A 25,623-nucleotide genomic window follows, 5' to 3' on the forward strand; every position below is an offset into this window, starting at 1 on the left:
TGACCAGAACAAACTGGTCATCAAGGGGAGTACTCCTCTCGATAATCAGAACGGGCCCATAATCGAGGGGTGTGCATCCTCTGTTCGATGACCGGTCTGTTCGATCACCACACCTATGCGAAGAAGTCTATTCATCACTGGTTGCATCAGTTGAAAGTAGGAATTGTGTGACATACAGACCTCAGCCAATATTTAAAAACAACTGCAAGAAAAAATGAATAGGAAAAATAAAATAGAAGGACCTGTCTGCAGAATACTACTTTTCCTGAGTGGGAATATCGTTCTACGCAGCTTGACCGATTGAACATTTGATGATCAAAACACCTTTTAACACAAACTGCCAGTAAATAATGAGATTCAGATTATTCAGGACAGCCAAATTCCCCCCAGGGCGAGACTGGTTTATGTACAAAAGGAGGTTCCAGCAGACCATGCTCAAAGTGAGCGCGACAGTTTCGAAGTGGACAAGGCATTAACGCCGTTATAAATAGCGCGAACCAAGGAGCCTTAACGCAAGGAAGTGGTTGGAAGTTCGGATGGGAGAAAAGGTCCGCTTTGACGAGTCAGGTCAAGTGTAGCGAGCGGATCGTGATGTCGATGATATTCTGTGTTTCTCCACACCGGCCAGACTGTAAAATGAGTGATAGTTTTAGCTGGGGGGTTTTTTATTTCGCAAGTCTGTAATTTTAAAACAAATACTAACCCACAAACGCCCAAAGGAGAAGAGTGATGATTGCGACGAGAGCGGCTAAGGAAGCACTTTTGATGAGATTCGCGGGTTCACAAACAACACACCCCAGGGCCAAAGTTTGACTTACCGCAATTTTGCCATCCGCGTTTCGAATGTACATCAAAACCGTGATCGTCTTCAAAGATATAGCGACAAGGCCCATGTCGCTGATAAGGCCTTTCTGGAGTGTGCAGCATGTCAGGTGAGCCTGGCCTGGAGTCCTCGTGTTCAAAATCTAGACCATCGTCATCAAGCTTATTCTTCACTGAGTAATAGCCCGTAGATATTGAAAGTGAGCGACAAGTAGTTGCGCATGCAAAATTTGGACCGATGGTTTGACTGGCAAGCTGCTTGATCTCGGGTAGGTCTACATCTGTCATGTATGATTCCTCTTCGTCGAACACCGTTCTATCTTTCCCGTACGAACTGATGCTTTCAGTGTCGGAGGAAGTCGAGGGAGGATTTGAGGGCATGATTGATTTCGAAGCTTGAGCCGAGAGAAAGTGATTGTTCGCAGATAGCTATGAATAAAAGACTGTGTGGCAAGGACTTTGCCACTTCACATGGTATCAAAACTGATAAGACTTGTAACTCCAACTGTTTGCGTTATAAGACTTTAGGTAAAATCATTCTCTCACAATTTCACGCGGTTGGCGCGAGCCAACGTTGGGCGAGCTGAGTCGCCAGCCTGGTAGCTATGGAAGTGGTGACCGCGGGCCGATCTCTTCAGGTCGTTACTACACTAAAGAATTCTGATCGCAGTTAGTAAACGAGGCATTCTGATTACATATCAGCCAGATCGACTAAGATTCAACGACGCAACCCACGATGAAGTCACCTAGACCGACAATCTTGAAGCTGAACCCGAAACGAGTGACAAAAAAAAATAAAAACTTCGGAGCTAAGAGGCACAAAATTGAGCGACCGTGGAGTGCTTGTGACGTGGCGGAGTGGTGTGGTAAGGATGATCAGGGTCATCAGACCTGCCCGCGACGAAATAGACTGTGTGCAAATTTGTTTATTTGCTTTGCCAAACGGAGCTTCCGATTCACGAGTATGTCAAGGCCATCTAATACAGATCACAGGCTTGCCTCAAATTCAGCTCCGAGACAGAAATGGTTTTCGATGGTTTTCCCTTTTGAATCCCCGAGCTTGACACCCGCCATACTTCATAAGCTCAGGCCCCACTGCGCTGTACAAATGTCGGAACTGGGGCGGCGATTCAAAGCAGCTTTGCGATCGATGGGACAGGATGGGACATTAACTCCAAGCTTTTTCCGCCGGCCAGTCCAACAAAACATTAGGATTTCGCAGTTGAAGGCCTGTACCATGGGTTGAAGCAGATGTATTTCCTTTTCTTTTCTTCAGCAATCAACAGAGGAGGTGTTTGTTATGTACATACCCGCCACCCCGTTGACTGGGACTAATCTTTCCTGCTCAACGAGGTCTCAGAGTCTCGTCGACCGGGAAGAATTCCGGAATTCCTCACAATTAAGGAGGATGTACAATCTCGTTGACCGGGAGGCATTGCTCCCAATTGGCGAAGTCGTACCCTCCCGGTCGACAAGGTTGTCCAGCCTCGTTGACCGGGATGAATCTCTCTCGTCGACAAGACTGCACAGATCCGTTGACCGTGACGAATCACTCCTGGGCGGCGAGTCCGATTAAGCCACTGGACGGGAGCGATTTCTCCCCGCCAGGCTCGTGGGCTATCGCGCGGGTGCGGAGCTGTTGGATGCCACGACTGCACAAGGCGAAGTCGCGGGGTCCAACTCGCGCCTTTGTCCGCAGGATGAGGTCAGTTCACCTGGCATCATGTCCCTTGGGTTGAACGTAGTTACAACGTCCGCCAGGAGGTGACTTCGTCTTTGGGTCCACCAAGCCAAGGCCATACAGCGCACCTGTCGGCGAGCGTTGGGATCACCAATTTTGCGAACTAACTAAGCCCCTGCTGGGCCCGAAGCGCCCAGGAGGGACTTCGCAGCGAACTTATCAAAGCCTCTCTGGAAGAAGGCCCCGCAGGGTCCCTCCTCCTCTCGCAGCTTCGCGCGAGTGGCGCCTGCCTGCCAACTCGGGAGGGAGGACTGACATTAGTTCGACTTCGCAGCGGGGCCCAAATTCGCTAACTTTGGCGTCTTGGGTGCACATTGGCACCCAGTCGCTGGACCTCGGAGCCGTCCAGGCTGACGGTCAACACTACAGCTGCGAGGCCCAGCTCCGATATCCTTTCTGCCCGGCCGCATGTCATAAGACATTGTCTCTAGACCCACTCGACAATTTTTGATGGGACTACGTGGATGTAAAAAGATAAAATTTTGCTATCTCTACATAATAGTGTTGATTGAGATCACTAGCCTAGTCCAGACACGCTGAGCTCGATGATCTTTACTGACATCATCTTATCATTTACAAGCAACCAGCTTTGAACTAAATTCAGACAGGGAACAACCTGCCCAGTGCCATAGAACTGGGGACTCCTCCGATGAGGGCTAAAGTCTCCATCTGATTAAAGCTGAGGTCGCCTCTGATGAAGGCTGAGCTCTCTATGGTGGGCAAGGCTTCTGTCCTTTGAAAGCAAGGCAGTGGTACTGCTTTTTTGAGAATGAGGTAAGGTAATCCTCTTTTGAGAGTAAAGCACTACCCTTTGCATTGAGGCCCAAGGGTAAGGCACTCCTCTTTTGATTGAAAGACTCGCCTGCTCTGAGGGCAAAGAAATCTCTCATCTTTCAAGGGCAAACAGTGGGAAGGACATTGCAACAAAGTTGGGTCGTTGGAATGAAGAGATTAATATCACTTATCATGAGTTGAAAATCAGTAGAGGTCAATTTGATTTTATTAAGGGAAAGGAATGTGGTTCTAGTAATTAGTAGGTTTTGAAAAGATGAACCTAGTGGAACAATGTGCCCTCACACAAGACTTGCTAGTAGTTTTTCAGTATAAGGGGATGTGTTTTTTTTTCCCCTTGAACAATCTTTCCTAGTATGTACTAGTCTTTATACCAAAGGCCCCTGAAAACCGTTTTGGTAATACCATGGTTCATTGAGTCTTGAAAGGAGGTTTTGATTTGACATGCTATCAATTGAGCTTAAGTAAGCAGAAGAACAAAAACCCCAGCCGTCAAAGTTTTTGAGAAAGAGGCCGTTTACAGAGGCAAAAAAGTACATTTAGGAATTTATCAGGTTGCAGATAAGCAGTCGATTTGTAAAATATCGACTAGCTTTAACATGACAATTTTAAAGGATTTTTCAAGCAGATTTTTTTTCAGCAGAACTGAGAAATTGTTTGTGAATCATGCGGTTGCCCAAGAGGGTCTGGATGAACATCAATACCTTTTGATTGATTTTTGCTACGCTCATCGTGGACAGCCGCTAGATGTCTAGACAAGTCGTGACGCCTGGAGAAGCTTTTTTGACATCTAGGACATTGATCTACATCGCGAGAAATCTATATGCTCAGTATGATCTAAATGATAGCCAGAAGCACTTCAACTCACGGGGGCGATAACCAATGTGAGTTTTCCGGTGCGTTTCCATGTTAAATGCGCGCGCAAACATACGCCCACAGTCAGGACCTGGACCTCGACCCGGATTTAGCTTGGAAATCATTCTTGCTTTAGAGGATAAGAATGCTTACAGGGAAAGCGCTTCTCGTTTGGACGCTTGGACTTCTTTCCGGCTGATGTTGGAGGTCTTTCATAGATCTCAGATCGCCGTTTGACACATTTCGAAAAATCGATTTGCCTCGCGGATCCCGAAGTTTCTGACTTAGGGAATCTTTGTTCTCGTCCCAAGAGGTGATGACTTCCCATTTCCTTCTCTTTCCCGATTGGGTACAGAGGCTTGAAGACTTGATTGATAAATGTATATTTTCCCGGATAATAGTCAGGCTGGGCCTCCACCGGGTTAAAATGAGTCTGTTTCTGTGCCGAAGTTGGCGAAGAGGAAGCAGAAAAAACTGGTTGGCACTCGTTGCTAACTGATGACCTAGATTGCAGCGTATTTGAAGGCCTTTTCCTCCACGAAGGGTCATACTGGTTTGAATCAGGAGTTGGAGGGCTGAAAACCACAGAAAAGTCGCCAGGATGGCTTAAGGTTTCAGACTTATTCTCCCCTTTCCACGGCGGTTGAAAAGAAATATATTCTTCACTATAGTTTGATACCGGTAGAAAGGGATCAGAGCAGCTGGAGTTTCCATGATTCGATGTCGCTGGCATCGGATGACTTTGGCCCGGAAGCATATTTGGCCGATTATTGGGGTAAGTGGGTGGTGTACCACAGGAACTATGGGAGCGGCTGCGCGAATGGGCCCGCGGTAAATCATAGCCCACACTTGTAGAGTATTGTGGTATTTCAGGGCCATTTGGTAAGAATTGTGCCTCTTCGGCAGCGGCCCGACGGGCCTCGACTTCCAACGCCGAAAGAGGGGAAGGGCCTGGGTACCAAGGATCCATCATCGAGAAAAGCCCGATGGAATTCTGGGTGGATCCGGAGAATTCATGTCAATAAATTGGGAAAGGGAGAAACCTAGCCGCTCCCAGTGCGGTGGTTGACTCACTTGATCACGAGAAGGACTGAACAATGACCAAAGAAATTGGTCAAAACTGGCGAAGAAGAATGGATCCCACGCACACCCCGACTTCACTTGATAGAAGGATGATCAAAGAAATCTAGATGATGCTGAGCGATGAAATATTGCAGGAAACTACTACGAGGGGAAAGTTCAGGAGATTATCGAGGTATATTGACTGCGAAAACAGAGCAGCCCTAATTATCTACGTCTGAAGCACGAGTGACTGAATAAATCGAAGCCAACTTGTCACTAGATGGATTCCTGTAAGTTGGTTCTGCGGGAAGAGGGGTTGTGTCAAGTGATGATCAGACAGGTCTGGCTTGATGTTAAGGGCCTCAGTGGCGATGAAAAAACTATTTACAATCAAAGCTGGCACTTCGCAAGGTTTATAAGTGGGGAGCCTCTAAATTGAGTGGAATAGTCCAAATCGGCGCTCTGCTGTGGTGCAAGAAGGGATGATCAAGATGGACCAGAGCAACTGGGTGTCAGTCACCCCTTACCAACCTGAAGATGGGCTGGTTACATATTATTTACCTCCATATCTTTGCCGGACATGCAACAGTGGGATACGACTTTTTTAAAAAACAGAATGTCAGACAGCCTCACTCTCCTGTCAACTCTAGATATCGAATGTAAAGAGTCAGTTGAGATCATCAAACCTTTCTCGTCCAGACAAATTGAAGATGGCACGCTCATGGACCGCTTGAAGGTGCAGTTGCCTCTTCGCCCGGGTGACTTACTGGACAGTTCCACAAACCTTTTATTATTACCACTTCGATAGTACAAAATATCAGTTTGATCAGAGCCAGTTATATCGTGATAATAGGACTCTTTTTTCTTTTTTCTCAAGTCACGGTATTCCGATGCGCGATGAAATCTGTACGCAAAACCCATTTCGGTCTGACTCTATGATCAGACGCTCATACACCGCGGACTAGATCGACTCTGAGCTTGAGCCTGCTGGGAACCTGCTTGAGCGATGTGGCCCCCGGCCGCCTTTTGTGCTCGGAACATGGCACCCAATCGTCTTTGCTTCCATACGTAATAAGCTTTTGCGAAATGTCACACCGGCTATCCAATATTGTCGCATCTCGTCGTTGCGACAGAGGGGGCCATAAGCTGCGAGGAGCCTCCGATTCCGTCCCGTGCGAATGGGCTATAGCCACAGGCCGATATATGGCTCGCCCTGATGTGGTGTTCTTGCACGGGTCGACCTGTCCTCAATGCTATAATCAGCGCGGACTTGCAGTTTCCTCTCCTGCTGGACTTCGCGCGCTTTTTTGACCGCTAGAATTGTCTAGCCGGAGGCGGGAGGCCTCCCGGCATACCAGGACCGACGGATCGAGGAGCTTGCGATAAGCTAAATATGTAACGTCGACCGGCACCGCCAACGGCACCAGACCGCTGACCAGTGTTGATGTTGCTCACTTTTCTTTTCAACATTCCCTCCAACTTTCTTGTAGCTACCTCGTCTTTTTCCTTCTGCATTTTTTGGATTTCCAATAGAAAATGCCACCAGAAACGATAAAGGCACCAACTGTGCAGAAAGAAACAAACGGCCATGAGGTGTTCCACCTCGCCGCGCCGACCTACAGTTTCGAACTTTCGGTGGGACGAGCACTAAGTACAGCTCGGGGTTCACCTAGGTCGGGGAAACCCCGGGGGTAAGCCTTTAAGAAAAGCACATAAATATTTTTTGTGCACATTCCCTCAAACCATCCTTTCTCCAGCGTCTCCCTCTCCGACGGCGGTTTTTCAGCGAGGCGAGAAGCGATTGAACGGGAAGTGCTCCGGATCCGAGAGAGTCGTTTGTATGGCGGTGTTATCAACAGTTCAACCACGAAGACGACACGAAAGCTTGAAGGGTAGACTGAAGGAGGCCGATCTTCGGATCAATGGATCGATCTCGGATCGTCTACAACTCGATCGGGATAGGCTGCTGGAGGAAGAGAATGCACATAAGGATCGAGTGCGTATTTAGTCTCCCCTCATCCCGCGATTCTAACAGGCCAAAGGCGTCGAAAAAAAAAGAAAGAGATGTTTAAACCGGATGTTTTTTTTTTTTCCATTCTTTCTTCAGATGGACGCGATTGGAGGGTTTCGAAAGACTGAAATCATCCCGATCGGGAAACTGCAGCGGGCGATAGACGAATCGGACACGGAGTCGGAGCCGTTATCGGAAAGCGAAGACACCGCCAGTGCACAGCAGGCTCTCCAGGCACAAGGAGCAGCAGCAGGCGTCGACGAGGCGTCGCAGCAATACGATGGTTCGCAGGACTGGCCCAACAATAACACCAGCAACGGCCAAGAAGACCAACACTCCGACGGGCTGATGCCCGCTGAAGATTTGGATGCTGACCTGGAAGACCTCGACAACGACGAGCTCGATTACAGCCATGCTACTACTAACCCGGATCTATCCAGTCGACTCGGCCAGCTCGACCAGAGTTATCAATCATTCGAAAGCGAGAATTAGTCGATGGCTTCAAAATCCCTCATCATCTGCTCCGAGCGTCAATTTCATTTGGTCATTGTTGTTGTATACTAGGACTTCAAGACTCGTGCATTTCCTGTTTACTCATCCCGAATTAGTTTCTCCCGCGATATCCTTTTGACTTGTTGCGCTCTGCATGAAATGAAGCATCTCCATTTGTGTGAAAGCACAATACCCAAAGACAAGCTATTAAATTTCCTGGCTCCATCTGGCTTTATTTGTAAGCTTTCTGTAGTAAAGCAGACAGCTTGCTAGGACACGAAACATGAAGTGAGATATTAGAAGCCCTGCGTGGCTGTTACTCCCTAGGATATCTCTTGCCTGAGCCCTTGCTGGGTGTGACGGCAAGGCTACAGGACTCAGGGACTGAAAAGACTACGGCTGTGGAAAGATTCTATGGGCTTTTGCAATGCAGAAAAGGAAAGCAAAACAATGCTAAGATGTGATCAACAGTGGAAGATCACACTGAGGAATGGCCATGGAGAAGGAAGATGGAGGGTTTATATACCCGAGAGAAACAGCGGAGAGCCACATACAACATACCAATGTGAACCCCACTTGAAAAAAACAAGAGGGGGGACACTAACCTCAGAACAGGGCGAATTCTTCTCAAGGAGAACTACAGATGATGAAGCTAGTTGCGCAACCGGCGTCCAGCGTGAGAAGTTTGGAGCCCGCAGGGAGACTGAAGAGATGGGTGAAAGTCCTGGATTGCTGGAGTTCTTGGCCGGGCGGTTTGCCGAGGTTACCGTGTTCGTTCCACCCCCAGCCCCAGATCTGGAGCGGGTGGAGGCGGTTGGCGAGGAGGAGATGCTCGGATCCGGCGACGAGGTTGGAGAAGAGCGCGGGGATCTGCCGGTCGAGGGTAGTTGAGTGGGCGGGGGGGTCAGGGAGGCCGGCGTCGAGTTGGCCGTGGGAGTTGCTGCCGAATCCGAGCAGTCGGTTGTGTGTGGGGTTTCCGGGCAGTTGGCTGAGGATGACGAAGGTGGCGTTCCAGGAGGCCTGGAGTTCGAGGATGTGGGCGGGGGGGAGCTGGCTGAGTGCGGCGGGGATCTGCGCGTTCCTGTTGCTCCCCCAACACCAGATCTCGGCGGGACAGACCACGACGCTGTGTTGGTTGCCCAGGGCGACCTTGATTGCGGCGGGCGGGATGCCCCGCGGGATGGTGATGGGAAGGACCGTCGGGGCCAGCGTCCGCGCCGGCCTGCCGTCCGGGGTGCCCAGCCCGGCCAGTTGGCCGTGCCGCGCCGCGCCCCAGCCGACCAACTTGATCGGCCCTCCGCTCCCGCCACACTCGACCACCGCAACCAGATGCTGACACCCTCCGTAAAGCTTGATCCTCCGCTTTATGGACCCCGAGCGGCCAAAGACGGGCGGCTGATCGACTAGGTTGGGCATGCTCGGATCAGCGGGGAGATCCTCTTCCTTCGTCGCCCCTCTCAGCCCGAAGTTGTTTGATCCAAAAGCCAGGATATGGTCGTCGTATCCTATCTCCTCCTCCTCCTCCTCCCCATCAGAAGGAGGGGACGCCCGATCGGGGCCGTCGAAAGATGGTGATAAGACTACGAAGCTGGTTTCCCAGCAAGCTTGAACTTGGGTGGGCCGATATTTGAGTATGAGCAAGTCTTTGAGCTTTTGATCGATATTCACCGTGCTCGACACCAGCAGTTTGTAGTCTAGTTTTTGCATCGTGCTGGTGCTGTTCGGTTTGTCGGCCGACGGCGATGATGGTGTCGAAGCAGTGCTGGGTGCGGCAGGCCCTAGCTGACCCTGGCCGTTGTCTCCGCAGAGATAGATCTCAGGATGGGTGGGGTGGTGGAGCAGGAAGAGGGCGTGTCGGCCTCCGATGGACGACGAGACTGGCTGGTCGGGCTGGAGATGCTCGGCTGTCCATCGATGGGTGTTTCCGAATCCGTGGAGGTCTTCCTCGCCCTCTCTGCTCGTCCCGAGCTGTCCGTGGGAGTTCGACCCGGCGCCGAAGAGCTGGGCCATCGCAGGACTTGGCAGGGCTGGATGGCTGGCCCCGGGGAGCTGGTGGAGTGGCTCCGGGGGGGCTGCGGGGAGACCCCCGGGGGAGGCAGATTACAAAGCACAGCAGACAAGGCACAAGAGGGACAACCCATCCACACATTAAAATTCTGGAAACGATGGAGCCAGAACAGGAAGACCTGCTCTCATCCCCCTCCCCTCGGAAGCGCAAGCTGCTCCGAGACAGCCCCCACGAACAGCCCGGCGACCCGACGCCGGCCACCAAGCGCACCGGGCCACGCCAAGCAACGACCACCACACAGAGACTCTCGATCGACAAGCGCCGCAAGGTCGACAAGATCGCACCCATCAGAGCTGACCTGGGCAAGAGGAACCTCGAACCTGGATGGACCCGGCTCCGGAAATGGTGCATCAGGTGGGAAGTGCCCAGGAAAGTGCTCCACACGAGCATCGGTAAGTGTCCGTTTTACATGCCGCAATCGACTCTCTTGCTGAACATCGCCACATTCATAGGATTTATCACGCTGCACCAATGGATCAAAGGCACGACCAGCGCTCCCAAGATCTCACTGGGACTCAGCAAAGCTCTCGTAGTCATCGTCTCCGCCGATCTCTTGCGCTTTCGTTCGGCCAGGTTTGCTAGGTTCTATGAGTCCGTCCTCGGCTTCCTCATGAGACCGTCGGAAAAAAACAACTGGAATGGCGTCATCTTCTATCTCATTGGCGTGATCACTACCTTGAGCACTTTACCTCTAGGTGGGCCCGAAAATCAAAAAACACTCCCTATCTCTCGCATTAACCTTTCTGTGAATGTTTTGGATGATGGAATCTGTTAAAATCACAGACATCAGTGTCTTGTCGATCTTGATCCTATCATGGGTAGACACGGCGGCCTCGCTGATAGGACGGAGGTACGGGACGGAGCAGCGCCGCCTGCCGAGTCCGCCGTTTGCGCGACGGAAGTCACTAGCAGGATTCCTAGGCGCCTTGACGGTGGGTACGACGACGGCCTACAGCTTCTGGTCGATGTGGGCTGGGCTGGGCGGGATGGGGGCGGATATAGGATCCAGCTGGAGCCCCGCAGCCCTCCTACCACCACCGCCATCATCCACCCTCCGTCGACAACGCGACTCGTTCGCATCCATCTACCCCTTCCTCAACACCCTCCTCCAGCGCATCCAGCTCCCTAACCCCCACTCGACCCTGCCCATCGCCCCGCTAAGTCTCGCTTGTGGTCTCGTCGCTGCTCTCGCTGAATCCTTCGACTTCTTCGGCTGGGACGACAATCTCGTCTTGCCCGTTCTATCCGGTTGGGGCATCTGGGGCTTGATGAAAATCACTTGAGCTGCTCAGTCCCCCATCATCCTCAACTCTTTGTGGAAGAATGTACACATACGCCTCTGTTCACTGTTCCATTCGGACCTTGGTATTATGTTCTTTTTTTTTGTGGAAGAAGTTTAATAATCCATTCCCTTCTATCCCTTTCATATATGAACACCTCCCTTTCATGTATTTTCAGTCCATAGAGGAAACATCTTTTCGACCTTTTTTCATCAGCTCATCAGGAATAATAGTTGATCTTTGTATATTTTAATTTAGATGGCGTGTTCTTACGAGATATAACTGAACAAGACACGCGCAGAAAAAAAAATCATTCAGGTTCAAATGAGCTCAGCGGAAAGACTCAAGAGGAGGGAGAAGAAAGTTTATTTTGTTGAGAGCATCCGCATTAGTGGCAGTCGTGGCCTATAGTTTGCTAATAATCTGGAGTAAAAATAAAGGAAAGCCCATATTTTGCAAATAGAATAAACAAGTCGTAATCTACCATCCCGAAAACCATTTGCAACTCACCCAAAATGTCATAAGTATCAGAAGTAGAAACAGGGGGTTTCAAAAACAGACGGAGTAGAGATTTTACATCGAACAAATCAAACAAGGTTTGAGCACTTTTGGGAACATATTTCTATATCCGATTGAGGAGAGGAACAGACATCCGGGGGAAGAGGAATGATCAAGGATTCGTTGTGTTTGTTTGTTTCAGATGCATGTGTTAGTTAAGAGAAGATGATACAAAAAGAGACAGAAGAAAGTGTACTTCATTTTGTTTTTGGTCGAGAAGTGAGAATGGATGAAGTATTCAAGTACACACAAACAAACAAAAAATTCCCCTGCTCCACCATAAGTCAGATATTCAAAGAGGGGTGGCTAGTGAGTAGAATCGCTGTTGTTGTTGAGTGATGAAGGGGCATGGGGAGGCGTGGGTCTGCCAAAGACATTGACCTGGCCGGTTCGTGAGGCAACAACGATCAGGTCTCGATGGTAATGGATCGAACTTAAGGGATCTATACCGATCTCTTTAACCTTTTTGAAGAAACAAAAAAATGCGGCCGAGCAGGAAAAAAAAGGCAAGTAAACTAAGCTAGGGCTTTGACAGAGGATCAAGGAGAAGTTGGGAGGGTTCAAAGGAGATGCATACCATCACGGGTTGTAAGATAGCCACTTCATTCCTACCAGGAGCGGGGTGAAAATCCCGGCTATATAACTCGACGCCGAAGGTGTTAGTTTGTTGATTGAGATGATGATGAGGGGAGCCGGAGGTCTGATGGGCAGCAAGGGTGGTCGAACTATCGACCAAGCCGAGCTTGCCACGCTTCTGATTCTTGCCAGTACTACAACTGCTGCTCGTGTTGTTGTTGTGCTGGTTCAGATGGTGGTGGGCCGGCGAGGAGCCGATCGAGGCAATTGATTGGCGCCGACTGGCTCCGTAATTGCTCTGGCTGTTGATTTGCTGCAGGCGTGGTTTGGCCAACGAAGCCCCCGATAAATCCCACTAAGCCAAACAAATATTTAGCATGAAAACGGTAGGCAGTCGATAGGTTTTTTGAGTTGATTTGGTCAGGCTTACAAAAATTAATTTGCAATCTTCAGAGACTGAGGCGAATCGACAAGAGCGATCGTCACTGAACCAAGGATCGAAGGATATTCCGGTCACAAAGGAACCGTGCCCTTGACAGCGTGCGATCACTCTCTGTTCGATGGGCGAATAAGCGGTCACTAGATCATCTTGTCCACCCGTCTTTTTAATGAAGGTCCAAAACGTGGTTAGCCAGAGAGACCGTTTAATGTGGTGATAGAGACACATCGGAAGGCAACAGACTCACAAAGACAAATCTCCCATCCGAAGACCAACAAACACACAGCAGAGCACCAAAATAGCTCAGATAAGTGTCCAATAGCCTACAGATGTCAACAAATCATCGGCGTGGGATCAACATTCATCATCAAGGCAAAAAAAAAATGAAAACGGAGAAAGAAGGGAGCAGTGGAGGATGGGTTGAAGAGAAGAGATCGACCAACTTTTCAGAATAAGTGTCGATGATCCTCAAGCACCCATCTTCACTAACGATGGCACAGAATTTAGAATCAGGCGAGAACGCAAAATCTAGACGGATTGGGAATTCGAACACAGGACAGCGCAGGGAAAAGAGAGAAGGAGGGAGAGAGATCTGATTGGTATGAATAAATATCAAGCACGTTCTTGCTGCAGATAGCGAGAGGGAGAGGAAAAGGCGGGGGAGAGGGAATGAGGAAGGAGGGGGCGGGAAACAGACGAGGGGGAGTGATTTGGGGATAGAAAGCAGCACACACCTGTGACGGCTTTCCGACTAACTTTCCAATGGTAGACCGGGTTTAATCGGTTGCGTTTCTCGACGGGCAAGTTGTGGTTGAGGCCGCTGATGAGGATATCGTGGTCTCTGGGATCGACATGGGCCCGAGGGGCATGGTTAAGTTTCTTATGGCTGAGAGAGGATGGGTGGGGGGTGGAGTGGAGCTGGGCTTTGGGCCAACGTTCGACGAGAAATCCGGTCCAGTCCTCGCGCTCTTTATCCCAGCAGATCAAGGTTCCGTCGACGTGCGAGGAGACGAAGTGGCCGTCGCGGCGGGTGACGGTGGGTGGGAGCCATTCGATCTTGCTGACGGCCGAGCCTGAGATGCATCCGCCCTTGTTGAGCCTGGTGTATCGAGCACAGAACGGGTCGAAGTAGATGAGGTCGCCGGTGGAGAAGCCGATGACGACGTCGAGGGAGGTGGCGGAGGCTGAGTGGTGATTGATGCTGACGTGGGTGGGGAAGGCTGCAAAGCTGAGCCGGAAGAGGGTCTCGCCTGCCGGCCGGGGCGGTGCGAGCTGGGCGAAGATGACGGACTTGTTCCAGGTGTAGAAGCCAAAGGTGCGCTCTTCGCCTTCGTCCCGCCCTGTTGAGGAGGAGGACTCGGAAGATGAGCCGTAGAAGGTCTTGATGACCGATTGGGGCAAGGGGAGACCTTCGGAGGATTTGATGAACGTCGAGGTCGAGCCTTTGAATGCGGCCCGGGGACGCGATGAGAGTGGGTTGAGGTTGGATTGAGAGCTGGTCGAGTAGGAGGCTAGAGAATGCGTGCCATTCCTCGACGCGTTCGAGAGGGATGACAGGGATGAGAAGGTCAGCCCCCGGTTCTTGATGGGCGAGGCAACAGAGCGGGTACTGGGGGGTAAAGAGGTTTTTTCGAGTGATCCGGCGGCTTGATTGTTTGATGAAGGGTATGTGCTAGTCGAGGAGCTCGAGGGATCGTCGGCAGAGGAGGCGTTCGAGTCGGTCTGCTCGCTGGGGTGGGGCTCATAAGCCAACGGATCGGTGCTGGTGTCTTTCGATCGAGCGTACTTGGTAGCGGCGGTGAGGAAGCCGGGGTGGGGGAAGGGGTTGGGTGGGGGGACGGGAGGGAAGTTGATGATGACTGTTGCCAGCGAGCACGGGTAGAGGGGTGGGGCTACGAGGTTCTGGGAGACATCGGCATTGGCCGGGATGCCGGGGACGGCAGGGACCTGGACGATGGGGATCTGGGATGCGGAGGTGGCCGTGCCGGCGATGGCTGCAGGGGCGTTGGCGGTGCTGGCGCTGGATGTGGTCTGGTTTCCGTTGAGGGTAGGCTGGTTGAGTGAGCTGGTGGCCAGGGGGGTGATGTTGGAGCTGGAGGAGGAGACGGAGATGTTGGAGACAGAGCTGTTGAACGATTTCGAGTGGTGCGCTTCACCGCTGCCCCCGCCCCCACTGTGCCCGGCGCCGTTCCCAGGGCGCTGGACATTGAGATCCATGACGAGGAAGTAGCTTCCCTCCGGAGCCGAGAAGGCGATAGAACCGACGGCCATGCTGGCAGGTGTTGAGCTTCTACTGGGACAAATCAATCTTGAGTATGGAGGTTTCGATCCATCAACTTATTCGATCGCCCTCGTTCGTTCGTGCAATCGAGTGTTTGCGTTTTTCCTTGGCACACGATGTGACGACAGAAATATGTATGTGATCCAGGGAGGGCGTGGCCGGTGCGAGCCTTGCAAAGCAAGCAAATTTTCAGCTTGGGAGTGTCGGGGCTTGATGGGCGATATGTGCCAATAAATATGTAGACACTCACCAGGTGGTTGGTTCGGAAGAAGTGGTTCTTGGCGGAAGTGGTGGTGGTGGTGAGCCGTGGCGGATAGGATATACCGAACTCGGTATCTATTCACATCAGCCACCGAATCAGTACCCACCGAGCACCACCACACCCACCACGGGTCAGCCACACCACGCCAGCTGGACTCAGGACCAACCACCAACATGCCTTTCCTCAAGACCTGCTCGGCCGCCCTCGTCTCGCTCCTTGCCCTCACCTCCGGCCTCCCCCACGTACGCGCGGCCGCGAACAGCGATCCGCTATCGAAACTGGTCGCACTGACCAAGGCCGGCAAGGGCGTCGCACCGCTCAACGACAAGCTGTACGACGAGATCTTCTCCGGGCCTAGGAACTTCTCCGTCACCCTCGTCCTCACCGCCCTGGGCTCCCAATTCCAGTGCCAACCCTGTCAGTAAGTCTGAGCAACACCCGTTTCTTTCCTTAGCTCAACACAGCTCATTCCTTTGCTTTGTTTGTTTGCGTGCTTGCTTCAGGATTTTCGATCTGGAATACCAGCTGCTTGCTCGTCAATGGGCCAAGCAACCAGCCAAGATCCGGAACACGCATTTCTTTGCGATGCTCGATTTCAAAGAGGGCAAGAACACGTTCGCCAAGGTGAGCCGATCCGATCCCCACCATCCGATCACTCACCATCGATTCTAACAACAGGCTGTCGATTTCGGGAATATGGATAGCTCGGTCTGAATACGGCCCCTCAAGCACGCATCTTCCTGGCTAACGAGGGCCCAGAGGCGGTGACCGATCTGAAGAAACAAGTCCTCAGTTACGACTTCAACAAGGGCGGGCCCCGCGGTCTGACGGCTGAGATGTTCACGGAGTGGGCTATCAGCTCGGCTAACTTGCCCCCCTTCTTCCGTCGCCCCCCAAACTACGGAAGGATCTTTGCCGCCTCTTGCGTCCTCTTGGCTACCCTGATTCTCATGAAGGTTGCATGGCCGATCGTCAGGTTGATTCTTACCAGTAGATTCATCTGGGCTGCTGCACTCTTGGTGGGCTGCCTTCCTTTTCTCATTGCACCAATTGATCTCAATTGGGGAGAAAATAGGAAGTACTCACGCCCTTTCCTCCTGTTTTTGATGCCTATTCGTTCATTCGATCGCAGCCGGTGATCTTACTCATGATCTCAGGTCAGATGTGGTGTCAGATCCGATCACCACCTTACATGGTCAAACAACCAAATGGAGCACCTTCCTACATTGCTGGAGGATATTCCAATCAATACGGCGTTGAAACTCAAGTGATTGCAAGTCTTTGTGAGTCTTATCTTTTTTTTCTTCTCTAACTTTACCTACTTGAGCTCACCGTGCTGACTTACTCGTCGTGTTCCTTCATTTCAGATGGGGTCTTGGCATTCGCTGCTTATACACTGGCATTTACGGTTGCTAAGCTCGATGATCCTATTCGTCAACGGGTGGCCGTTTACGTCTGGCTTGGCGTCTTCCTCACTATCTCGAGCATGCTCCTCAACATCTTCCGAATGAAAAAGTGGGTCATCACTCTCCTGTCTTTTACAGCAAGTCATGGGGCTGACCATCTGCTCATATGTCGGTTCGGCTCGTCCTTTTTTTTTTTTTCTTTTCCTCAAAAAAAAGTGGAGGTTATCCATTCAAATTGTTTCTCTGATCCCAGTAAGAAATCCCAAAAACAAAATGATGGTGATGGGTTCGAACACCCCCAGAACTTGTATATTGCAAAGACGTTTCACTCTCACCTGTGTACCCGCGCGAAAAGGACGCTGAGAGCGGATATTTCTCTCCTAGTCGTTTTTCAAATCAAAGCAACCTGTAGTGTAGACAACATGGTGTTCGCAATGAATGTCTCTTAATCACCACTTGTCTTCCTTCCAACCTGATTGGATCCTTGCAAGCATTCTAAATGAACAATGAGGACATTGGGAGGGCAAGAGAATGTCGGAATGGGTGGTTTTTATAGGGAGTTGAAAAATTGACTCCCAGAAATTAATAAATCGACTCCCAAAAGTTGTTTACGTCGCGCGGACCGTCTCGGGACGTCCCCCGTGGGTCCTCAGGACCTCGCGCGGCCCAAAAAGCATTTTGGGAGTCGATTAATTAATTCCCCTCTCGAGGATGGGAGTCGATATATTAATTTAACAAAAAATGACGGAATATACAAATTTTTTTATATCTTGTCACTGTTGGACCCAAACACCCTAAAAGTTTTGCAGCAATATAAATACACTCTTGAGAGAATATTGTGAGCTTCACGGCATTAGTACTCTCCAGGGAGACCCTGTGTAGCCGGGGGCGGATTTGGCGGATTTCCTACTAAGGCAAACCCCCAAAACCTTATCTACGGTGCTCCAAACGGCCCCAAGTTTTTTAGCTATAATATTACACTCTTTAAAACATATGTTAAGCTTCACGGCATTAGTACTGCTCAGGGAGACCCTGTGTAGCCAGGGGTGGATTTGGCGGATTGTCTACTAAGGCAAACCCCCAAAACCCTATCTACAGTGCTCCAAACGGCCCCAAATTTTTTCTGTTATGAGAATGCAATCTCTAGAAAACATTATAAGCTCCAAGGAGGTATTAAAGATCAGCCACACCTTCTATTGACTGTGGTGTAGTGTAGCGCAGCGCAAATGCGCTATTTTTTAGCGTAGTGTTAGCGCAATCGCGCGCATCTGCGCTAAAGCTACGCGCACAGGGTTCAAATCTATGTTAGCTTTTAGTTTAGTTTTAGCGCAGACACACGCCATTGCGCTAATGCTACGTTAAAAAATAGTGCATTTGCGCTGCGCTACGCTACACCACGGTCAATAGAAGGTGTGCCTGATGTGTGATAACACCTTGGAGCTTATGATGTTTTCTAGAGATTTTATTCTTATAGTAGAAAAAATTTGGGGCCATTTGGAGCACCGTTGGTAAGGTTTTGGGGGTTTGCCTTAGTAAGAAATCCGCCAAATCCACCCCTGGCTACACAGGGTCTCCCTGAGGAGTACTAATGCCGTGAAGCTTAGCATATGTTTTAAAGAGTGTAATATTATAGCTAAAAAAATTTGGGGCCGTTTGGAGCACCGTAGATAAGGTTTTGGGGGTTTGCCTTAGTAGGAAATCCGCCAAATCCGCCCCCGGCTACACAGGGTCTCCCTGGAGAGGACTAATGCCGTGAAGCTCACAATATTCTCTCAAGAGTGTATTTATATTGCTGTAAAACTTTTAGGGTGTTTGGGTACAACAGTGACAAGATATAAAAAAATTTGTATATTCTGTCATTTTTTGTTAAATTAATATATATTATCGACTCCCATCCTCAAGAGGGGAATTAATTAATCAACTCCCAAAATGCTTTTGGGGCCGCGCGAGGTCCCGAGGACCCACGGGGGACGTCCCAAGACGGTCCGCGCGACGTAAATGACTTTTGGGAGTCGATTTATTAATTCCTGGGAGTCAATTTTTCAACTCCCTTTTTATATGAGCCAATTGAGTTTGATGTTAAATATGAAGCAAAAGAGTCTGTGATTGGTGCATGATTACAATTTCCGGAGGATTGGATATGGCCTTACAGCCAACAATTAGGCAACTGGGCAGCTGAATTATGGTGAATGTGAAAAAATCAGGGCCCTGATTGGACACATAATAAATCTAGGTGTTATATTGCACAAATCATTAAATACATAAAATACCATTACAAATGTGGTACCTAATTAATTTCTCTGTCAGGACACCTGACCTCTCAATATTTTTATCAGATTGAGATAATTTCATCATCTCCAACACCATAAAAGCAATATTCCACCTTATATTGGTCAAGAGGGTAATATGCTATTATGGCACTGAAGATAACCAAAAAAAAATTAATCTGGTGGAACTATTGAGGAGATCACTTGTTCACCTTGCCTGAAAAAACATTTAGGTACCACTTTTTGGATAGTTTGTTTTTGATTTAATGATTTGTGTGATATAGCACCTAAATTTATGATGTGTCCAAACAGGGCCCAAAGCATTATTGGGTCTTAGAGAATCTGCCGTTGGACCCGGGTGCCAGCGGCACCCGGGTGCCGCACCCGTTTTACCTGAAAAACAGGCACCCGCACCCGTACCCGGCACCTGCCGGCGGGTGTTGCGGGTGTACCGGCGGTGTACCGGCGGGTGCCGCGGGTGTACCGGCGGTGTACCGGCGGGTGCCGCGGGTGTACCGGCGGGTGCCGCGGGTGTACCGGCGGGTGCCGCGGGTGTACCGGCGGTGTACCGGCGGGTGCCGCCGGAAAGGATCCCTTCCGGGAGACGAGGCTGTTGTAGTCTTGTCGTCCGCAAGGGATCCGCGGACGACGAGGCTACAACAGCCTCGTCGCTCGCAAGTGATCCCTTGCGGACGACGAGGCTGTATCTTGTCGTCCGCAAGGGTTCACTTGCGGACGACGAGGCTGTATCTTGTCGTCCGCAAGGGTTCACTTGCGGACGACGAGATACAGCCTCCTCGTCCGCAAGGGATCCCTTCCGGGAGACGAGGCTGTTGTAGCCTCGTCCTCCGCGGGGGATCCGGACGACGAGGCTACAACAGCCTCGTCTCACTGAAGGGATCCTCCCGGACGACGACGCTACAACAGCCTCGTCTCCCGGAAGGGATTCCTCCCAGACGACGAGGCTACAACAGCCTGGTCTCCCGGACGACGGCTACAACAGCCTCGTCTCCCGGAAGGGATTCCTCCCGGACGACGAGGCTATGCTGTAGCCTCTTCGTCTGGACGACCCAAACTCCGCCGCATCCGGGGGAGCTGGGGCGGTACCTGGGCAGGTACCCGGGTGCCGCACCCGTTTTACCCAAAAAACAGGCACCCGTACCCGCACCCGGCACCCGCGCGCGGGTGCGGGGCGGGTGCCGGAGGTACCTGCCAACGGGTGCCGGGTACCTGCCGCGGGTGCCGGGTACCTGCCGCGGGTCCAACGGCAGATTCTCTATTGGGTCTGATGAATCCTGTCTATTCAGTGATGTCTTACTGTATGTGTGACTTACTCTCTCGGTACCCTGGCCATTCAGTGATATATCTGCATCTGCAAGATCTGCACATTGATCAGTGTTTGGGACCTCTGCAGTCTAAACTCTTTGTTTGTTGAGGGTACCTCAAGTGACACAAGAGCTAAGAGAGATGAAATAAATGAATACAAAGGACATAGCATCTGAAGAGATTTGAAACACTACCTCAAGCTAACCCAAGATTATATCTGCTCAAAATTTTATAAATTCAAAAAATGATATGGACATTTGATAGAATAATTATGAAAATAGCTAAAATGATTTTCAACAAGCCACTAACATCATACTTCAATGTTGCAGCAACTCTCTGACAGTTTTCATTGGGGAAATCAAAGGAAACTTGTGGTGAGGATTAGTTGAATTTGTTTCAACCAAGCTTTGATGCACAATCACTGTGCACATTGCACAGTTACTGCCAAAAAAACTAATAGCTAATTGGGTGGAGTAAGAGTTACAACAGCAATCAAGCCAGAGTATCTCATTGGAAAACTTCTTCTTCTATTATTCATGGTTGATTTATTGTTACTGATTAAAGATGGCATGAATCCGTGGGGTTCATATAAACTCCACCATAGGTGAGATTTGAAAAATCAGAAACTGATTCAATTGAAAAAGAAACCAATAAATATACCTCAAACCCAGGTTCAAAAGGAAGAAAAAAACTCAAAGAAAATCAACTAAATAATTCAATAAGCTACCAAGGAAATGTATTGGATGCAATCAACAAGCATAGATTGGCTTTAGTTCATTCTTGATTCATAATATTGATAGCCTGTTTGATCATTCTGCTGATTTGATTTTTGTGCCTTGATGCTCTGGATATTATGAACTCATAATTTCCCATTTTACATATCCTTATCCGCCTGGTGTACCCAATTGACCCCAAGCCGTTGCTTAAAATCTGTAATCAACACCGTGGCTACTTCATCAATGTCACTTAAGAATTTGAGGCGATCTTGATCCATTATACCGACGGATGCTTCTTCAGACTTAACCCAGTCTCTATATTTTTGGATTGCCGCTAGGTTTTCCCTCAAGTAGTGACGTGTGGAAGAAATATCTGATCCCACCACATTTTTAAGCAATTGGGTCATGGAGGACAGCATCTCAGACAGAATTTCAGAAACGGGCTCCTTATCAAAATCCGGGTACTTTCTCCAGAGTTCCTGGAGCAACTCGCCGCCGTTCTTATCGCTTTCCGAACCCATGGGGTTTTCCGCGAATTTTTGGAGATTCTCTTCACTTTCCAACTCTGAAACCCCGCGACTCTTGTTAGCTGCTTCATTAAACAATAGATGATCGAATATAAGTAGGAGGTTCGAGTTAGAGTGGCAGGACAGAATATCATGACGCGCACCTTCATCTCCACCCATTCCATGATGTTCACCTTCATACATCGACAGTTTCTGGATAGTTTCCTGTTGCTGGTCTTTGTTAGACTCAACGGCTGCGCTGTGGTCTAATGCCGCCTTCTCCATGTCTGCATCATAACGGATCGAGGATTGAAGGCCCACATCCCCCGCTTCTTCTGTAAGAACAATTGGAAATTTGTACATAGCGATGAGCGAATGGTCAAACAGACTGAGAGAGGTATGATAGGAAGAGAAAAAACTGCTCTCGTACTGATTGAATGGCCCGCTTGCATGGGAGCAGATAGCGCCAGTCGGCTGTACCCTAAGGTGTGCAGCGCGATGCACAACAAGGACTTCTTCGCAGCGATCATTATATCGTTGCCGTTAAGATAAACGTAATTTTAGTCAAGTATCTAGATGCTGAGGAAGTGAGGAGCAATTACTTTGATTCAAGGTATCTACTTAGATAAATATTGCACGCAAGGACCAAGTGTAGTCAGAGTGGCTGTCTATTTGTACCCACTCGATTTCCCGAAGTACTTCAGCTGGGACTAGGGAGCACATACATGCATCTCAACCAAACGAGCTGTTGACGTGACAGTGCAGCTTATTTAGAATACCCTTGGACACTACTGGCAGCCATCCAGAGTTCCAGCAACTCTGTGAAGCATATCCTCAGATCACGTATCCGAACTCGAGGGAATACCAATGTAGCATACACTGAAGATTGCGACCTGAATGGAAATTCGAGAAATTGTTGGAGCGAGGGAGCCTGGGGCCGCCGGGCTGCCTCACAAATGGCAAAGCCTATAATCATGATATCACGAGCAGCGTTTGGCTGAGCTGATTACTGAAATAGGAATACTTCCTACTGTGCCATTGGAGCCCTAGGCTTCGGGACGCATCTTCAGTGAAGTCGGTAAAAAGCAGATTTGATGTGTTGTAACTTGTAGCCTGATCACTCGATTCCGACCTCACGTCTTTCAGAATCAGATCACACTTGGTGCGCCAGGGAAGGACAAAATATCAGTCTGTGACTTTTCTTAATACACCGGCGTTGACGTTTTCACTGAATATGTGATTTCAATGGGGGTGCTCGCAAAAAAATTGGATGGATATTTGTGCAGTGCACAGAAGCTATATTTTGAAAAAAGCAAAATATGATGACAAAAAAAAAGTACAATCACTTCAGGAAGGCCAAGTCTCTCCTTTGGGGTATCCCTGCGGGACAACTTGCCCCTTCAAATTTGGTTGCAAGGGATTTGCGACACATTGTTGGACATGGTGATATATCCATAGCGGTCACTGGTACCTTATCTTGAGTTTCGCCTGGCTTTGGCCTTTACAGCTGATGGGGCCGTCGTTTGCCAATTGATGAACCTTGGTGGTCAACTGTGTATGGTAGGAATCCAGTCAGCAGAGTGGCCGGTTTCTGGCCAGTGGCCAGGACGGCTCGCCAACCCGATGCCAGTTCGAAACTTGAGCCCGCCGTATACACTCAATTTCATACCTGGGTGTGGCCGGGTGTGGCCGGCATGGCATGCGTTAAAATGAATTCCATCTGCGGTGATATTTTGCATCACAGGTGTTCTCGGCAGATGATGATTGCAGAATTCCGTTGGCCAACATATGCCAGGGTGAATTGTACAAAATTGGTAATGGCCCTTGTGATCTTGTCGCCGCTGACATTCATTCTGATGCAATTCCATGATCCCTATCTCATGTCCAAGCATGGATCGTTTTTTGTATACCCAAAAATATAACCGCAGAGAGAGAAAAAAAAACCGTAGAGATGACATGCCCCAGCTGGTTAATGTAACTATACGCTAGCGATGGACAAAGGGCAGCCCATTGAAGCCCATTCAATTGTCTTTAAATAAAGAATGTCCGCTCAAGATGCATGTGTATCTCCACTTTTTGTCCAACCAAGAGACAGTGTATTACGACCCACGCAAACTGATCCTTGCCGGTTGAGCTCGTCCTTCTGAAGCGGTGCGAACATCTCAGAAGGTGATCGTGCTTTTGCTGTTGAACATTTGTCGAGATTGATACATAAATATCTATTGAGGATTATCGTCTCCGAGAATGAAGCCTCCTCTACAATACAAATTGGGTGTCACCATTCGCCAAGCACCGAGCCCGACTGTGTACGTATATCAGAAGCAACTGTTGTCCGATGGTTCATGTCCTGCATGAGTTGTGGTGTGTTGATTTGCACCTTGAAAGAGGCTTTCAATGGCGACTCATTTCTGTACGCGCCAAGGGTGCGAAGGAGACTCTGACTGGAGAGTTATCGTGTACTTATCGCTGCTCCCAAGACTTCTGTGTGGCTTTCAAGTCGGCCTAGGGACGACATCCAAAACCTCTGACAAAAAACCCTACAATTCCGGAAATTCCATTTTGCATTTGAAATCCGATGGTCCAATACCCAGAAGGCCCCATCCAGACTTGCCATGCAACTGCACACAAACATTCAGCTTGAAGAAATTGAATGGAAATCTGGCCATGTCTGGCCGGCCTCTCATCCAACTGTATCACACGCCGGTTGCGAAGTCACCAATACAAAAATGATCAACAATTCACATACATACATACGTAACGCATCTACACATGATTGTATTCATCAAGCCGCAAATCGGCCGCCTGTGCCAGCCTGTGCCTCAGCGGACTGCTACCGGACAGCGGTCCTTAAATCAGAGGAGGCTTCGAGTCCGGGGGTGGCAAGCATCAGCCAACATCCCTCTTCCCGCAATCACTTCTGCAACCTTCCACCCCTAACAAGTCTTCCCCATTCTGTCCATTGTTCGCTGTCTTCTTGTGGAGAACGAATATCGCCGTCGCGGCTGAGTGTGGTCAGTCAATCAAATCTCAAGTTGGGCTTCTTTCTCAAAGCCTTTGCTCCGACAACTATCATCTGCTTGTTAGACCTTCTTCCCCCCTACAAGGCTGGAGCCTGATCGAATCTTGAAGCTTCTAATTAACACACGTTAATTATCTGATCTACATGTGGTCTATCTAAACACGTACAAATCTCTGCCATCTCGCGGTAAATTTGATGATGTTCGAAACATCCAACAATCATCCCCCAACTACGCTTACTTTAGGATGATTAGTGCGGAACATTACGTGGATCATCAACCTTCACCAAGCCCTTTCATTTCTGCCCTCTGCCGATAGTTTACATCTGATTCCGACTTGAGACCATACATGCAATTTCCCCAACCAGCTCAGCCTCTCACTATTCATGCCACTTATTTATAGTGTGCTAAACATCGCGTTTTCCACTGCAACCAAAACATCCCCGACCTGCCGGCTACAAAGCTTCTTGAAAACCACGCTGATATCTATTGATGTCCACTTTCTCTTGAAATTAGAATTGGGCACTTTGGTATACACAAATACTTGGCCAACGCTCGTTAGTAAACAGGTGAGTCACTCGCTAAATCGGATTGGTCTCGATTGTTATCACACGGCTCAACAATCGCCTCTGCGATCCGATTACCGAATCTGTAGCTTCCGCTTGCACATACCGGACAACCAATACCGAATCTGCTTTGTTTTGCCGAACAACCTTGATAACCCACACCACCAGGATACAAACCACTCGCGCCCAGACCACAGGGATAAACTTTTGGACTCAAAAGGGCATACATTTCACCAACAAGGTTCGCGTCAGTGACTCAGCATAATATGGCAATTCTTTCCTCCTTCTCAAGCATGCTCCGACCCCTTCTGCATCTCACCAATTTATTTGGTTCTGATTGTTGTTTCTCTCGTTGGTGCCTTGCATCACACACCGCATATATTCAAATGAAACGATAGCAGGATTTCCAGCGTGCAAGACACGATCGCTGTACTCGTCCTTTCATTTTGAAAGGGTTTGACAGTTGAGCTTCATCGGCCCAACCATTTTCATCAAAGTTTGTCCCTCAATCTTGCTTGCCTCAATCCCTCCCCTATTATATTGAATCCCTCCGTCCCCAAGGAGCACGATATCTCATTGA

The 25,623-nt window shown here is 49.5% G+C and overlaps 9 protein-coding genes across 9 annotated transcripts; 3 read left to right on the plus strand and 6 right to left on the minus strand.

Annotated features, from left to right (window-relative positions):
- Positions 1–563: 563 nt before the first annotated feature.
- Positions 564–1,203, minus strand: PtA15_10A506 (uncharacterized protein; the record flags this gene model as incomplete). Its single annotated transcript, XM_053160689.1, has 4 exons — positions 564–629; positions 704–748; positions 819–965; positions 997–1,203. 4 exons carry the CDS (start codon positions 1,201–1,203, stop codon positions 564–566), a joined length of 465 nt encoding a protein of 154 aa, XP_053024638.1.
- A 2,788-nt stretch (positions 1,204–3,991) lies between these two features.
- Positions 3,992–5,183, minus strand: PtA15_10A507 (uncharacterized protein; the record flags this gene model as incomplete). The annotated part of the gene is made up of 3 exons (XM_053160690.1): positions 3,992–4,158; positions 4,224–4,301; positions 4,364–5,183. 3 exons carry the CDS (start codon positions 5,181–5,183, stop codon positions 3,992–3,994), a joined length of 1,065 nt encoding a protein of 354 aa, XP_053024639.1.
- Positions 5,184–5,662: 479 nt separating this feature from the next.
- On the minus strand, positions 5,663–6,193 carry PtA15_10A508 (uncharacterized protein; the record flags this gene model as incomplete). Its single annotated transcript, XM_053160691.1, has 3 exons — positions 5,663–5,737; positions 5,834–5,871; positions 5,959–6,193. The coding sequence occupies 3 exons, from the start codon at positions 6,191–6,193 to the stop codon at positions 5,663–5,665; spliced, it is 348 nt and encodes a 115-aa protein (XP_053024640.1).
- Positions 6,194–7,112: 919 nt separating this feature from the next.
- PtA15_10A509 (uncharacterized protein) lies at positions 7,113–7,775 on the plus strand (the record flags this gene model as incomplete). The annotated part of the gene is made up of 2 exons (XM_053160692.1): positions 7,113–7,268; positions 7,380–7,775. 2 exons carry the CDS (start codon positions 7,113–7,115, stop codon positions 7,773–7,775), a joined length of 552 nt encoding a protein of 183 aa, XP_053024641.1.
- Positions 7,776–8,402: 627 nt separating this feature from the next.
- PtA15_10A510 (uncharacterized protein) lies at positions 8,403–9,785 on the minus strand (the record flags this gene model as incomplete). The annotated part of the gene is made up of 2 exons (XM_053160694.1): positions 8,403–8,924; positions 9,057–9,785. The coding sequence occupies 2 exons, from the start codon at positions 9,783–9,785 to the stop codon at positions 8,403–8,405; spliced, it is 1,251 nt and encodes a 416-aa protein (XP_053024642.1).
- Positions 9,786–9,940: 155 nt separating this feature from the next.
- PtA15_10A511 (uncharacterized protein) lies at positions 9,941–11,126 on the plus strand (the record flags this gene model as incomplete). Its single annotated transcript, XM_053160695.1, has 3 exons — positions 9,941–10,235; positions 10,296–10,538; positions 10,627–11,126. 3 exons carry the CDS (start codon positions 9,941–9,943, stop codon positions 11,124–11,126), a joined length of 1,038 nt encoding a protein of 345 aa, XP_053024643.1.
- An 861-nt stretch (positions 11,127–11,987) lies between these two features.
- PtA15_10A512 (uncharacterized protein) lies at positions 11,988–14,967 on the minus strand (the record flags this gene model as incomplete). Its single annotated transcript, XM_053160696.1, has 6 exons — positions 11,988–12,143; positions 12,259–12,612; positions 12,688–12,858; positions 12,944–13,019; positions 13,140–13,224; positions 13,431–14,967. The coding sequence occupies 6 exons, from the start codon at positions 14,965–14,967 to the stop codon at positions 11,988–11,990; spliced, it is 2,379 nt and encodes a 792-aa protein (XP_053024644.1).
- A 445-nt stretch (positions 14,968–15,412) lies between these two features.
- Positions 15,413–16,892, plus strand: PtA15_10A513 (uncharacterized protein; the record flags this gene model as incomplete). Its single annotated transcript, XM_053160697.1, has 6 exons — positions 15,413–15,660; positions 15,743–15,863; positions 15,944–16,258; positions 16,372–16,522; positions 16,607–16,754; positions 16,862–16,892. The coding sequence occupies 6 exons, from the start codon at positions 15,413–15,415 to the stop codon at positions 16,890–16,892; spliced, it is 1,014 nt and encodes a 337-aa protein (XP_053024645.1).
- Positions 16,893–21,112: 4,220 nt separating this feature from the next.
- Positions 21,113–21,990, minus strand: PtA15_10A514 (uncharacterized protein; the record flags this gene model as incomplete). Its single annotated transcript, XM_053160698.1, has 3 exons — positions 21,113–21,543; positions 21,625–21,795; positions 21,891–21,990. The coding sequence occupies 3 exons, from the start codon at positions 21,988–21,990 to the stop codon at positions 21,113–21,115; spliced, it is 702 nt and encodes a 233-aa protein (XP_053024646.1).
- Between the last annotated feature and the right edge of the window lie 3,633 nt (positions 21,991–25,623).

Source organism: Puccinia triticina, chromosome 10A, assembly GCF_026914185.1.
Source record: "Puccinia triticina chromosome 10A, complete sequence".
Classification (NCBI taxonomy): Eukaryota; Fungi; Basidiomycota; class Pucciniomycetes; order Pucciniales; family Pucciniaceae; genus Puccinia; species Puccinia triticina.